Here is a 12,684-nt window from a genome sequence, read left to right on the forward strand (position 1 = left end):
TATTTATTTATTGGGATAGAATCAGGCTTTCCTTTGTAACTAAAATTATACACAAATCTAGCTTTCAGTTGACCTTCAAAGACCAGCTTGTTTCTTTCAGTGAGGGGCACTACGCTGTCAGTGTTTCATGACAAGTCCTGTTTATATTCATTATAGATTGATACGTATGCAATCCCATATTGTTGCAACGCCCTATCAGGGCACGCTGGTGATCACGGGACTTGCACAGCCACGGTTTAGTCATTTTATTGGCCGGCTACTCAACTCCTCGCCATTTGAATGGACAACAGAACTGCTCATCAAAAATGCACAACACTGATTGGTTGAGCGCCATTTCCTTCGCAGCCGTTCTCTCTTAAGCACCTCCCTCACTGACATTGGAGCCGTCGACGAGGAAGGCAGTAGAGTGGTTTGTGTTTTCATTTGTTCGCACTCCAAACACATTTAGCGAGCCATGGACGATTTTGATATGCTCAGTGCCCCTCAAGGAAGCGCAGGAAACGGTGTGGGGGCAGACGAGGACCCGGCGGCAGCGTTTCTGGCCCAGCAGGAGAGTGAAATCGCGGGCATCGAGAATGACGAGGGCTTCAGCATCCTGGACAGCGGAGAAGTGCCTTCATCTCTGAGCCAAGACCCCGACGGTGGGTTCACATGACATCGATAAGAATAAAAAAAAACAAACAAAAAGTGCTCTCTTTATAATCTTAGAAGCGATCAGTCAGACACCCAAGCAAATAACTGTTCAAGTCGCTCGTTAGCCAGCCAGCTACGTTAGCCTTCATTCAGAGCTCTGAGGTAACGCGATGTGTATAAATAATACGCGTTGTGCTGTTTATATAGATCTCACTACCAAAAAACGTGTTTAAACAGCCATTTAAATGTCCTAACGTTTTACTTAATGGATCGTTAATGTTAATTAAAGGAAGAAGGAAAATGGCGTTATCTGTCGTTAGCTCCGCTCTTTCCTCTGGTAACGTTAGACCGTTCATTTAACGGTTTTATTGCAAATTTATTCGTGTTCAAAAGAGATAACGTTAATTGTCTCTTTGAACACAGATTTACCGATTTTTGTGTCGATTGATTACTGTAGTAAGTTACCGTCAACGTACTGGTTGTAACAGCAAAGTTCCAGATCCTTGAACGTTGATGGAGTTTTTATTATATAACGCTAATGACCTTTGGACGAAAGGCTGTGTGTGTGTGAGAAAGAGAGAGAGAGAGAAAAAGTAGTTCCTATTACATTTATATTGAAGTGTCCAGGCATCTTTTAGATTTGGTTATGACCGGACCACTGCTGTGTATTGACGTATTGAGATGCCTATTTTGACCGCGTCGGAAACAAAATGTGAACACACATTTGATGGCCAGAAATATTATTCATAACAGAACGTGCTTGTAATGTCCAGAAATGATTGACTCGAACTCGCCTGTCATGTTATAAATTATGGATTCGATCATTTCAAACGAATCTGTAATGGAATAAATATTCGATTTGAATGTTCGAAATTCGAATGGCCATACATAAATGATCGATTTGACCTCCGTTATGATGGTCAAAAGGTTTTGTTCTAAAGATTCTAGAGTGTCTTTGGTGCCCAAAAAACACTTAAACATTTGGCAGATACTTTTTTTTCCAAAACGAGTTGCTTAAGGGGTTCATATTTAATGGTTCATACGTTCACAGTTGGTCTTTTTAGTTAGGCAGCTCACTAGGTTTCAAGGCATACATTTCCATCACAAGTATCTCACAGCTGATTTAATCTCTACAGTTACTTAAACTATAATTACACCTTTTCAAATTAATTTTATACCATAGACAGACTGAAATTATAGTGTTTTGGTGGTCTTTTCTTTGGTTTGTAATCACACCATACATTATCAATCTACACAAGCGTCTAGTGTTCCCTTTTTACTGGCTGTTGGCTTGAATGTTGCTTTGGCCGAAAGTTTTGAATAAATGATGATGGGGATGTTGTTTCACTGGCAAAAAGGCACAGTCTGACTTCTGTCTAGAATGATTGAAGACAACAGTCTTGGAGGTACAATGCAGTACAGTCTGCAGAAAAACAGTCAGGCCTAAATACTAAACTTCAGGCTTAGGTTAAAAATGGATTTTCATTTGCTGAAAACATGTCATCTTTTATTAATTGTATGCTTAGTATGTATTTCTTCAGGAAGAAAGGAAAAGAAGCCAGCAAAAACAAAAACTTCAGCAGGAGGAAAGACTGTATATCCTGTCCCACAATTCACCACTAAAATAATGCTTTGTCATGGACTATACGTTATTGCAAAAGAACTTTTTTTTTACTGTTTTTGACGGAGGCCTTTATCCAAAGTGTCTTTCGTTTGCATTTAATTTTTGAGTTTCATGTATTCCCTGGGAATTAAACCCACAGCCTTCATTTGTTAGCGGCATGCTCTACTGTTTGAGCTACAGGAAGGCTATATAGCCTTTGTCTAATGACTGAGGGTGAATCATACTGATGGTTTGTATGCGATACATGGAAAATTGACCGAACACTGACTATTTTTAAGACATCCATGTTCTCTCTCTTTTATCTTGGCAGGTGGAGCATTGAATGGAGATCTGCACGGGGTAAGACTTTGATGGCTTCTTTCTTGTGTTCCATCAAACTCTGAGCACAATTTAAAAAATATTACATAGGAGTTGTATATATAAATTTTTTTTTTTAGATAGAATTGTCTTGAATGTATTTATAATACAGATGATAGGAAATGCAGTGTGCATAAACGCAGAACAAAAAACTAAATCTAGACTAGCTTTAAACCTTTGGTTCCTTTCAAGCACTGGTTCTAAATAGTTGTGTATATTAAGACAATGTTAGATTAATGTATTAATCCTATACTTTGGTATATGAATTTCTAAATTAATTTCTAAACATGATGAAAAATTATTATAAAAAAAAAAAAATTAAGCCTAAAGTAAACATAAGGATAATTTTAACTTTTTTTTTATTTTTTATTTAAGATTTCAAGATTAAGATTAAAGCAACTTGGGTTTACTTGATCATATATATATATATATATATATATAGACACATCATTTTTTAGGAAAACCATCTTCAAATGTATCAAATAAGTAGGGCTGATCCCTGATAGTCGACTGATTGTTAGTCGGCAGAAAAAAAAATCCCCATTTTCCAAGTCACACAGATTGATAATGGCTGGTCTTTAGTAATACAGTATATCTGTCAGGACATCATTCATCCACCATAAATATGGCTTACCATCTGAAATATGTAAGTATTAGCAACTTTACATGGCTGCTCAATCTAATGTTAACCTAGAGAAATATGTCTGTGTGGAAGCTAAACGCTTACACAATCACTGCAGCACCGATGGAGGCGCCGGTGCGCTCACTTAAAATACTCCGTCATTTTTGGTCATACAGATAAGAGGTCATTTTTGGTCATACAGATAAGAGGTCATTTTTGGTCATACAGATAAGGTCATTTTTGGTCATACAGATAAGAGTAGTACATCTTTCAAATCTGCCCCGTCTTTTAAAAACGTGTCTATTTCTACAAAGCTCATAGGTCTGAAAAGAGGTGTGCTGTAATTGGCCAGCTATCCAGTGCGTTGTGATTTGCCAAATATCTCAAGCATGTGACGGAAATGTTATGCCACTCACTATACTTTGATGCCGTGTGTCCCGAAGCGACGAGACAAAAACATTAAAACCCATTACAAACGAGGCAGTTTGTGCATCTAGTGGGGACATAATTACGGATTATAATGACTAGGGATGCACTGAATATTTGGCAATTATTTGAAATTATTCGGGCCGAAAATAGGCAAAAAAAAATCTATTTCTGTGTTCGGCCGATTAAGCAAAAAAGGCTGAATGTACCGAACAATGACTAACGCGAACAAATAGAGGCAATCACTAATGCAACAAACATGTCGGCAGTGTGACAGTATTTAAAATCGGAGAAAGACGCAGAAATCATTACAAGCGCGTAGCACCGACAGCGATGGACAGTTTAGTGCTGCATCACGTCTCTGATGAGAAGAGGTGGCTGATGCTGGTGGTTAGGTTACTGTTTGATGATTTGAAATCGTGAAATTACATCAAACGATTAGTAAATAAACTGCAGAATGTTTTATTTTCTAATGTACGCACAAATTGCATGTATTCTGACAGCGCTGCATGAACTCGTGGCACCAGAGTTCAAAGTCCAATGTTCCAGGAAAAACTGAGCTGTACTTGTTAAGGCTGATTTCTACTTCTGCGTCAAAATTACGCCATAGCTATGCCGTAGGTTGTGTGTAGTACGTGAAGGCTGCGGCGTATTCTAACATGTACCTCTCCAAAAAAGTGTGATTGGTCTGCTAGTACCCCTCCCTCAGTTTGTGTGTTTTGCACTTTAATATATTTTAATGTTACAAAATAAAACAAAGCAAAGAACAAGTGTCTTATTTATTATAAAATGTAGCATTACATCACTTTGTCCGTGAAAAACAGTTGTTCTGCCATGGTACAAGTCCTTGTGGAGATTGAAATAATGGCATCTTCTGTTTTTCCGTTGTCATCTTTTTTTTTTTTTTTGTAGTTTTAAATCAATTATCTGTTCTTTGATATTTATTTGCCGCCATCAAGGATGATGGTTTTCCGACAAGCTGCTCCTTCTTCAGCTTTTGACGTGGTCTGCAGGTCACACAAGCAACATGCCCTTGGACACTGCAGAATAGCGGTTTAACTAGCGGTCATGTACTGCATGTCGACGCAGAAGTATAAATGAAAACTGACGCACATCCTACGGCATAGAGGCTATGCCGCATGTCTGACGCAGAAGTATAAATCAGCCTTTACTCATCAATTGCGCCGTAACATTTTTTTTAATTTTAGAAATCTGCATGCTGTTGGCAACAAGCACTGAGATCTTTCTGCAGGTTTCTGCCAAAATAAAAGCTGAGAAAAAGCAACAGCTCCATTGACATTCAGAAATGACAGTATTGTAATTAAACAATATATCTGTAAAATAAAAAAGACAATAGTAATGATAATAATAATTACCCTACAACAGCTATTTAATACATTTATTATAACATTCAGACATAGTGTTCAAATTGGGATCTGTAATATATTCTAATGTTTTAAAAGAAGTCTCTACTACTCAGCAAGGCTGCCTTTATTTGTACAGTAAAAATTACATGCCTGATTCAAGTAAAAAAAAAATGGGCAAAAAATATTATTTTACTAACTTGTAAATTAAGTTAAACTGCTTTTTTGGTATGTTCAGTGTTAAGTAAATTTTGTGAAATTGTTGTTTTGTAATTTATTTATTTATTTATTTCAAAAGCAGGACAAAACAGTAAAAAGCACATTTCTGCAATTTAATTAATGCAATGGTGAAAAAAATGGCAAAATAGGCCTACATGGGGGATGTGAAAAAACATGTTTGGTATTTGACCTTCGGCGCAGTGTTTAGTTTTGTTCGGCTTTGGCCATGAATTTTCATTTCGGTGCATCCCTAATAATGACTTGAACTGTCTTTTTATGTGTTGCGTTGTATCGTGCCGCCTAAAAATATAACACCATGTCTGTCTCTATTCACTTACAGCTTGTAACACTCAGAAGAGAAAGGAAAACTTGAAATCGCATTATATGACCCCTTTAAAATAATGAAGAATCACTTAAATGAGTCGATGCTTTTAAAGAATTGCATCAACTAAATATTATACTGAGATTGTATGGTTTGGACTCCTGCTTTTTGCTGTTTGTGTTCTGTAGGAGAGTAACGGTCCTTCAGACGTGTATGCAGCCATCTCCAGTGTTGACCGATTGCAGGCAGAGCCGGAGAGCTTGAGGAAGTGGAGAGAGGAGCAGCGTGAGAGGCTGGAGCAACTTGGTAACTTGAGCATAGACGTTAATGTTCTCCTTAAGAAGTATTAAAACTGTAAGGTTCATTTAGGGCTGACAGATGTTCCCTCTGCTGTTTTTCAGATGCTAACTCCCGTAAGCAGGAGGCAGAGTGGAAGGAGAAAGCGAAGCTGGAGCTGGAGGAGTGGCACACAAGGCAGAACGAGCAACTGGAGAAGACCAAAGTCAACAACAGGTACACAGCACTATTCAAGCAGCTGAAGTCTATAGAAGAGGCCTAGTTTGTCTCTTGCTGTTTTGGTTACAAAAGCACTAGAAAGTGTATGGCTTCTCCATCGTACTCGTCATCGAGGTTTATGCTGGTTAAGTGTGTTCAAGGGGAAACGTTTTTTTCCGTAAAGGAATAGTTTACTCAAAAATGAAAAATGGAGTTTGTATCTTCTCATCAATGGATCCTCTGCAGTGAATGGGTGCCGTCAAAATGAGTCCAAACAGCTGATAAAAACATCACAATAATCCACATGACTCCAGTCTGCATTTTATCTTTAAACTGTTGCTTTTGGCCAAAATGCGATTCTATAATCAAGAATAAACTTCTAGCAAGTTTTCAATTTTGGGTGAACTGTTCCATTAAAGAATAGATCACTCAAAAATACTTGTAATTTACCCAGCCTCAATTTTCTGTATATTAAATAGTGGCTCAAACCAGGGCTCTGAACTGGTTCAAGGAACGAAAATGAAAACCGGAAATGAACGAAATTTTGACAGGAACAGAACCAGAAACGAAATAAAATTTTATAGTTGCGAACAGAATTGAAAATTTGAAATGGCCAAATGTCTGAGAAAGATTCAACGATGACAAAAGCTTGTACAAGCTCTGCTGATTCGTTCACAGTCACCGGTTTCTGAGTGTGCATAAATGCAGCAAAACTGTATTAGCAAATTTTGACCGATTAACAATCAGTTAAACGGTTTCAAAAGTCATTTATTTATTTTCAGTAAATTATCAATATATTTTTTTGTGAACAATTGTTTTTATTAAGCAGACATTTCAGTACAATACAAAATATGAGACACCAATCTAGACTGCGGCCATACCCCCCACCCACCAACCCACCAGGCAGACCCACACTGTGCCGAGAGAAACAAGACACTGCAGTGGCGAAAAGTTCAAAGTGCAATACTCAAGCACAAAAAATTTAAAAATAAATAAATAGATAACCAACTAAATCAAATTATACACAAATTCAAAATAAATTATACATCAAAAAGAAGATACAAAAGATTTAACAATGTCAAAGTTAACACTCCAGGTTTTCAAAGTTTTTGTCGTTGCTCCATGAATACGAGCTGTAGATAGTTCCATAGAAACAATGTCAAGCAAAGAAACACAAAAGGTTTTTTTTTTTTTTTTTTTTTTTTTAACTCTCAAAACGCAATCTTATACAAGTGGTTTTTTTTGCAGCAAACATTTTTAAATATCTTAAAAATAGTTTGATGTCTTTAAAGTGTTTATAGAATTGTTTTTATATATATATATATATATATATAATATTTTTTTTTTTTAGTAGATTACATTTGGCCCAAATCTAGAAAAGATGATGCTGTATTTGCTGTGACTAAGCGTTAAATCTCTTTATTTTCCTTGTCTTTTTGAGTAAAGAAAACACTATACTTTATTATTATTATTATTATTAGGCAAATTATAGGCAAAGAATATTGTTTTAAAAAAATAATGTTATTAACCAGTATTTCTTCCACCTGAAACAGTTTTGGAATGGTAATAATATCAGAGGAACACAGAACAGAAACGTTAAAATCTCGATTCTGCTGAGTGAACCAATTAATTTTTTTTTTCATTTTCAAGCCCTGGCTCAAACATTCACAACATAAAAGTGAGGATCATTTTTGAGTGAGCATTCCTGTTATTTAGTCTAACCATTTATGATGTTGTGACTATAATGATATGAGAGGACAGTGAAGAAGCCTTGGAAGCTTCTGCAGTGTTTTGCTCACATGATCATGCCTCATTCAATCCCAAGTAGTTACTGTATCTCTGATTGCCACCAGATGTTGTATTTAGCTATTAGAATGGAATAAGGAGCTCAATGGAAGGCTCTTTCTGCTTCAGTGAAGTGTTTGAATTGACTTTATTTCCTCTTTCTGTAAAGCTGTCCAAATTCCTCTGACTGTGAATTCCTTGTTTCTATGTGTCCTGTTTGTCTCTCGTGTGCCGTGTTGTCTATTTTTATGTTCTTGGCCTGGTCTTAACACTGGTATGGTAACACTGCAGTGTGTTTTGGCTCTGTATGAGTGTTATTTTTCTCCTTTTTACCACTCTCTCTGTTCTCTCCTGCTTCGCTGCTCTCCTCTGGGACTCCCAGGGTGCTGGATGAGGATTTCTTCAAACAACCCTTCGCTGATCTGATTGGTTATGTGTATGTTGCTAAACTAACATCCTTTCTTTTATCATGCATTTCAGTAACTCATCTTCCTGCATCTCAATTTTTCTTCTCCCCATGTTACTCATAAACATTTCTAACCAAACTTTTGGTTAACTTCATTTGAAAAAAGTTTTTTTTTTTTAATTAATTTTTATTTTTTTACTAATTGGACCAGTAATTCTGCACACTATGCATGTTGACAATTTATTTTTGCCCTTCCCTCATGTTTGTTGCATGTTTTATATCCGTCGTCTTTTCTCATTTGTCACTTTTTTTCTTGTTAATTTTTCTTGATAATTTACAAAAGTAAACATTTTTGTTGTTGTTTGTTTATGCATTTGTCACCAATGTCTGCATTTTTTTGATATTTAAGATGTATAAACATTTGTATAAATTAGTCAATGTTATTTATTGTCTAGCATTTAATTGAGTTATTTATTATAGTAGTTATATTTAGTGCAGTAGTAGCGTCTGTGTAATACAGCACTAGTGAATTTCTAAGCAACTATGTGTCTGCCAGTCAATAAATAAATAAATAAACCAGCCAGTGGTGCGATTTTTGTAAAAAAAAAAATATATATATGTATATATAATTTATTTTAATGTTATCAAAGTTCAACATCTTTTGCTTTCTAAATAATTGTTTTATTATCACTTTAAACTTTTTAATTTATTTATTGATCTCTTAATATTACATTATTGGTTGGCAAGACTGTCAATTCATTTTGTTACTGACTTCCATTTGTTGGCTGATTACAATCTCAACATGGTCAAATGTTTAGTTGATTTTATTTTATTTTTTTTATTATAAACCGAGACTTGGTGCACCTATATCCCATGGTTCGTACTTCGGCCGGACACCTAGTTGCTTCCCTTAGATGTAATATTTTAGAATACGGTGTGCCTAGGTTGAGCAAAGCTGTCCCAGACTAGAACTGTAATACTCTTAGTTCTGCAGCCCTCATCATGGACCTCTTAACTCTTCTGCCTTTTCTGCAGAACTATTATAAACATTAGCTGCTTTTCTTTTGCTTGGTAAATGTCTCTCAACTGAAGTGCCAGTTGAGATCGCTGAACTCCATGAGCGGTGCATACATCAATGACGGCTGCAAGCTAAGCGCACTTAGAAACACTCCTAAGATGACTTGGGTTTTGAACAGTGCATGCCTGCTTTGGTCATCTGCATAAATCTCATTTCTTTTGGTTTTCTATATATCTGACTTGTGATCTGTTTCTCCTTGTTTTTCTTTTCTCTATGCACCTTTAAGCACTCACTTTAACCATCCTTGCTACCACCTAGACCAGTTAAGTAAAAAAAAAAAAAAGTACAAAAACCAAATATAAAGAAAAGACAATCAAATATGTTCAGGGAACAAACACCATTTATGGCAAATTTATACACCAATGAATTGCTGTTTTTATTATCAACATGTTTCTGCTAAAAATACGATTCTGGATGTCCTTTTGTGGTGATGTGTTGGTGCATTAGTCCTGTGAGTTGATGTAGTTGATTGTGACCGTGATTTACCTCATTGGCTTTTCATACCCATTTTGCTGTGTATATTGTGTGATAGTGGAGAGGCTAATGCAACTCTACTGGACTGAGTCCTCGGCAGCAGAAAGGGTTTGTAACGGGCCGGGAGGAAACAGGAATACATTTTTTTAATGTTAAGAGCTCTTTAGCTTTTGGCTTGCCAGAAACTTGGTTTACTTCCCCCAAGCTCAGCAGAAGGCCCCGCTTTTAGTTACTGCCAACGCATGGCACTCACAGCCTCTGCACACAGATTTAGTGGTTAAAATAAGCTAATTGGCCTGTCAGTCGCTACGTTGAAGTCAGGCTCATTAGTGTACACTATTCCTTGACATTCCTCGGACTGTCAAGAGATGAGGAATGTCCCACAATATAAGGACTTTCAAAGTACAACAAATTGTTTTAACCAACTGAATCGCTGCAAAATTTGATTGTGGCTGTTCTGGAACCTTTTCCTGCCTTCAAGATCAAGACTAGTTCTGGTAATGGTGGGTTGGGGGCATGATGCTCAAACTACCATCTGTTTTGGATGTGGTCACCTGAAGAATGCCTTTATGAATGTATTCTTGTTGGATGGAAAATCCATTGAGTTTCACCCAGACACAGAGCTGCTTTGGTACACTTGCCTCTTACCTCCGAAAGAAGAACCTCCGGAAACATTTGAACCAATTTTTGGTAAACGCAATTTCAAAAACCTGCGAGTTTGCTGGAATGTAATTTTTCAGTCCTGTCAATATCTCTAGTTTTTCCTCATGTAAACAGTCAGGAGGTCAGCGGTTGTGTGCTTAAGTGGCATGTGTCTGAGAGTGTTTCCAGTTTCTGTCCCAAGCTGATTGTGATCTCTCATCCGCAGGGCGGCTGAGGAAGCCATGGTGTCCGAGCTGGATGAGAACAGTCCCGGCACGGAATGGGAGCGCGTGGCTCGCCTTTGCGATTTCAACCCCAAGTCTAGCAAGCAGGCCAAGGACGTCTCCCGCATGCGCTCAGTCCTCATCTCTCTTAAACAGGCCCCGCTCGTTCGCTAAGCTCCGCCTCTGGAGTCTTCAAAACCAAGTCCCAGCAGCCAGTGGGATTCACAACATTGATTCTTTTGTGGTCTCATTCCAATGGCTTTGATTTCAATTTCCATATATAAATAATCTATATTATATTATAGAATAATATGATATGGTTATATCTATATGTTTATATATATATTTCATCTATAAATATATACATATATATATATAACAATGTTCAGATTGTTTTTATTTTTGGTGTCTATTTTAAGGACCAAACTCCATGTTAATTTTTCCATGTAGAGACAGTTTGTGGCATTGTGACACTATCAATCTATGCATTTCCCTCATAAACTGTTTGGGAATACATTACTAAATGTCTTGTGTATGTTGTATACAGATGGTGGATATTAGCCTGTGTGTGTGTGTGTGTGTAACTATGTACATAAGACTGGTCCTCTACACTTCATTGTGAGATTATGGCACAAGTTGTTGAAGAACTGAGCTGTACCCCAGTGAATGTCGCCTCATGTCCATTCTGTATCAGTATGATTAAACACATTTGAAATGTTAAGTGTTTGTTAAGCCGTTTTTTTATTGTTGTTTACATTGTTTTGGAAAAGAAAAAATTTATACTTTATATAATGATAAAGATTTATTTGTATATGTAAGAACTAATTTGATTACTGCTCGTTAAGATATTGAAATGTAATCCTAGTTTGGAGTGTTACTCCATGGTTACCATAGTCGAGATGTTTTATAATAATGCCGCCTATATATGCTAAAAAATTACGTTTTGCAAAAGAAAATTAAAGCATTGAGAAAAATAAATGTTGCAAACAATTGCAACAAAAATAAAGAATTGGGAGAAAAAAAATGTTTTACAAACATATTTTCCATGGCCATATCTACTCATTTATTGGCAACGCTGATTTTATTTTGCGTTTCAGTTTAGTTTGAGCTTGAGAATGATGGGCCGATGACGTCACTTCCAGGGAGGCATGTTGTACACACCCCCGTCCCTTGACTTCACCCCCACGTCAAAACAGTGCCACAAAGCGAGACGCAAAATAAAAGCAGCGTTGCAAATAAATGAGTAGATACGACCAAGGAAAATATGTATAGCAAAATCATTTCTTTCGCACGGTTTCATTTATGTTTTGCAATTCTTTATCTTTGTTTGTAAAACTTCATTTTTTTCTCTCAATACTTTTTCTTTTGCGATTCTTTTTGTTTGCAAAAAACACATTTATTTTTCTCAATACTTTAATTCTAGCATTTTACTAGACTCCAGAGCCCGTATTCATAAAGAATCTTAATGCAAAAAGTAGCTCCTAGTGACAAAATTCTAAGAAAATTCTTAGAAATGTGGGAGTTTAATCTTAAAATTAAAGTAAAAATCCTAGTACAGAAAAAAGTAATTCAGAAAGCATCTTAACCCTTAAAAGAGGTCTTAAGGTCAAACTTGTTGTTAGGAGCACAGACGAGGACTTTTAAGAGGCTTAAGAGTTTCTTTAGCATAGGAGAAAATGGCAGAAAGACGAAGAAGCAGAAGAAATGTGTTGCAGACAATTGATGACAGTGAGTTAATGGGAAGTCGTGGCCTAATGGTTAGAGAGTCGGACTCCCAATCGAAAGGTTGTGAGTTCGAGTCCCGGGCCGGCAGGAATTGTGGGTGGGGGGAGTGCATGTACAGTTCTCTCTCCACCTTCAATACCACGACTTAGGTGCCCTTGAGCAAGGCATCGAACCCCCAACTGCTCCCCGGGCGCCGCAGCATAAATGGCTGCCCACTGCTCCGGGTGTGTGCTCACAGTGTGTGTGTGTGTGTTCACTGCTCTGTGTGTGTGTGCATTTCGGATGGGT

The 12,684-nt window shown here is 37.0% G+C and overlaps 1 protein-coding gene across 3 annotated transcripts; it reads left to right on the forward strand.

The window, feature by feature from the left end:
• Positions 1-358: 358 nt before the first annotated feature.
• Positions 359-11,392, forward strand: LOC132143480 (clathrin light chain A-like). 3 transcript variants are annotated; one of them, XM_059553723.1, is made up of 6 exons: positions 359-641; positions 2,568-2,596; positions 5,756-5,873; positions 5,969-6,080; positions 8,230-8,283; positions 9,558-9,932. In XM_059553723.1, exons 1-6 carry the CDS (start codon positions 455-457, stop codon positions 9,631-9,633), a joined length of 576 nt encoding a protein of 191 aa, XP_059409706.1. In that variant the 5' UTR covers positions 359-454; the 3' UTR covers positions 9,634-9,932. The 3 variants fall into 3 exon arrangements, with proteins under 3 accessions (XP_059409706.1, XP_059409703.1, XP_059409704.1); XM_059553720.1 differs by lacking the exon at positions 9,558-9,932 and adding an exon at positions 10,674-11,392 and having other exon boundaries at positions 360-641; XM_059553721.1 differs by lacking the exons at positions 8,230-8,283; positions 9,558-9,932 and adding an exon at positions 10,674-11,392 and having other exon boundaries at positions 368-641.
• The last annotated feature ends 1,292 nt before the right edge of the window (positions 11,393-12,684 follow it).

Source organism: Carassius carassius, chromosome 7 (genome assembly GCF_963082965.1).
Source record: "Carassius carassius chromosome 7, fCarCar2.1, whole genome shotgun sequence".
NCBI lineage: Eukaryota > Metazoa > Chordata > Actinopteri > Cypriniformes > Cyprinidae > Carassius > Carassius carassius.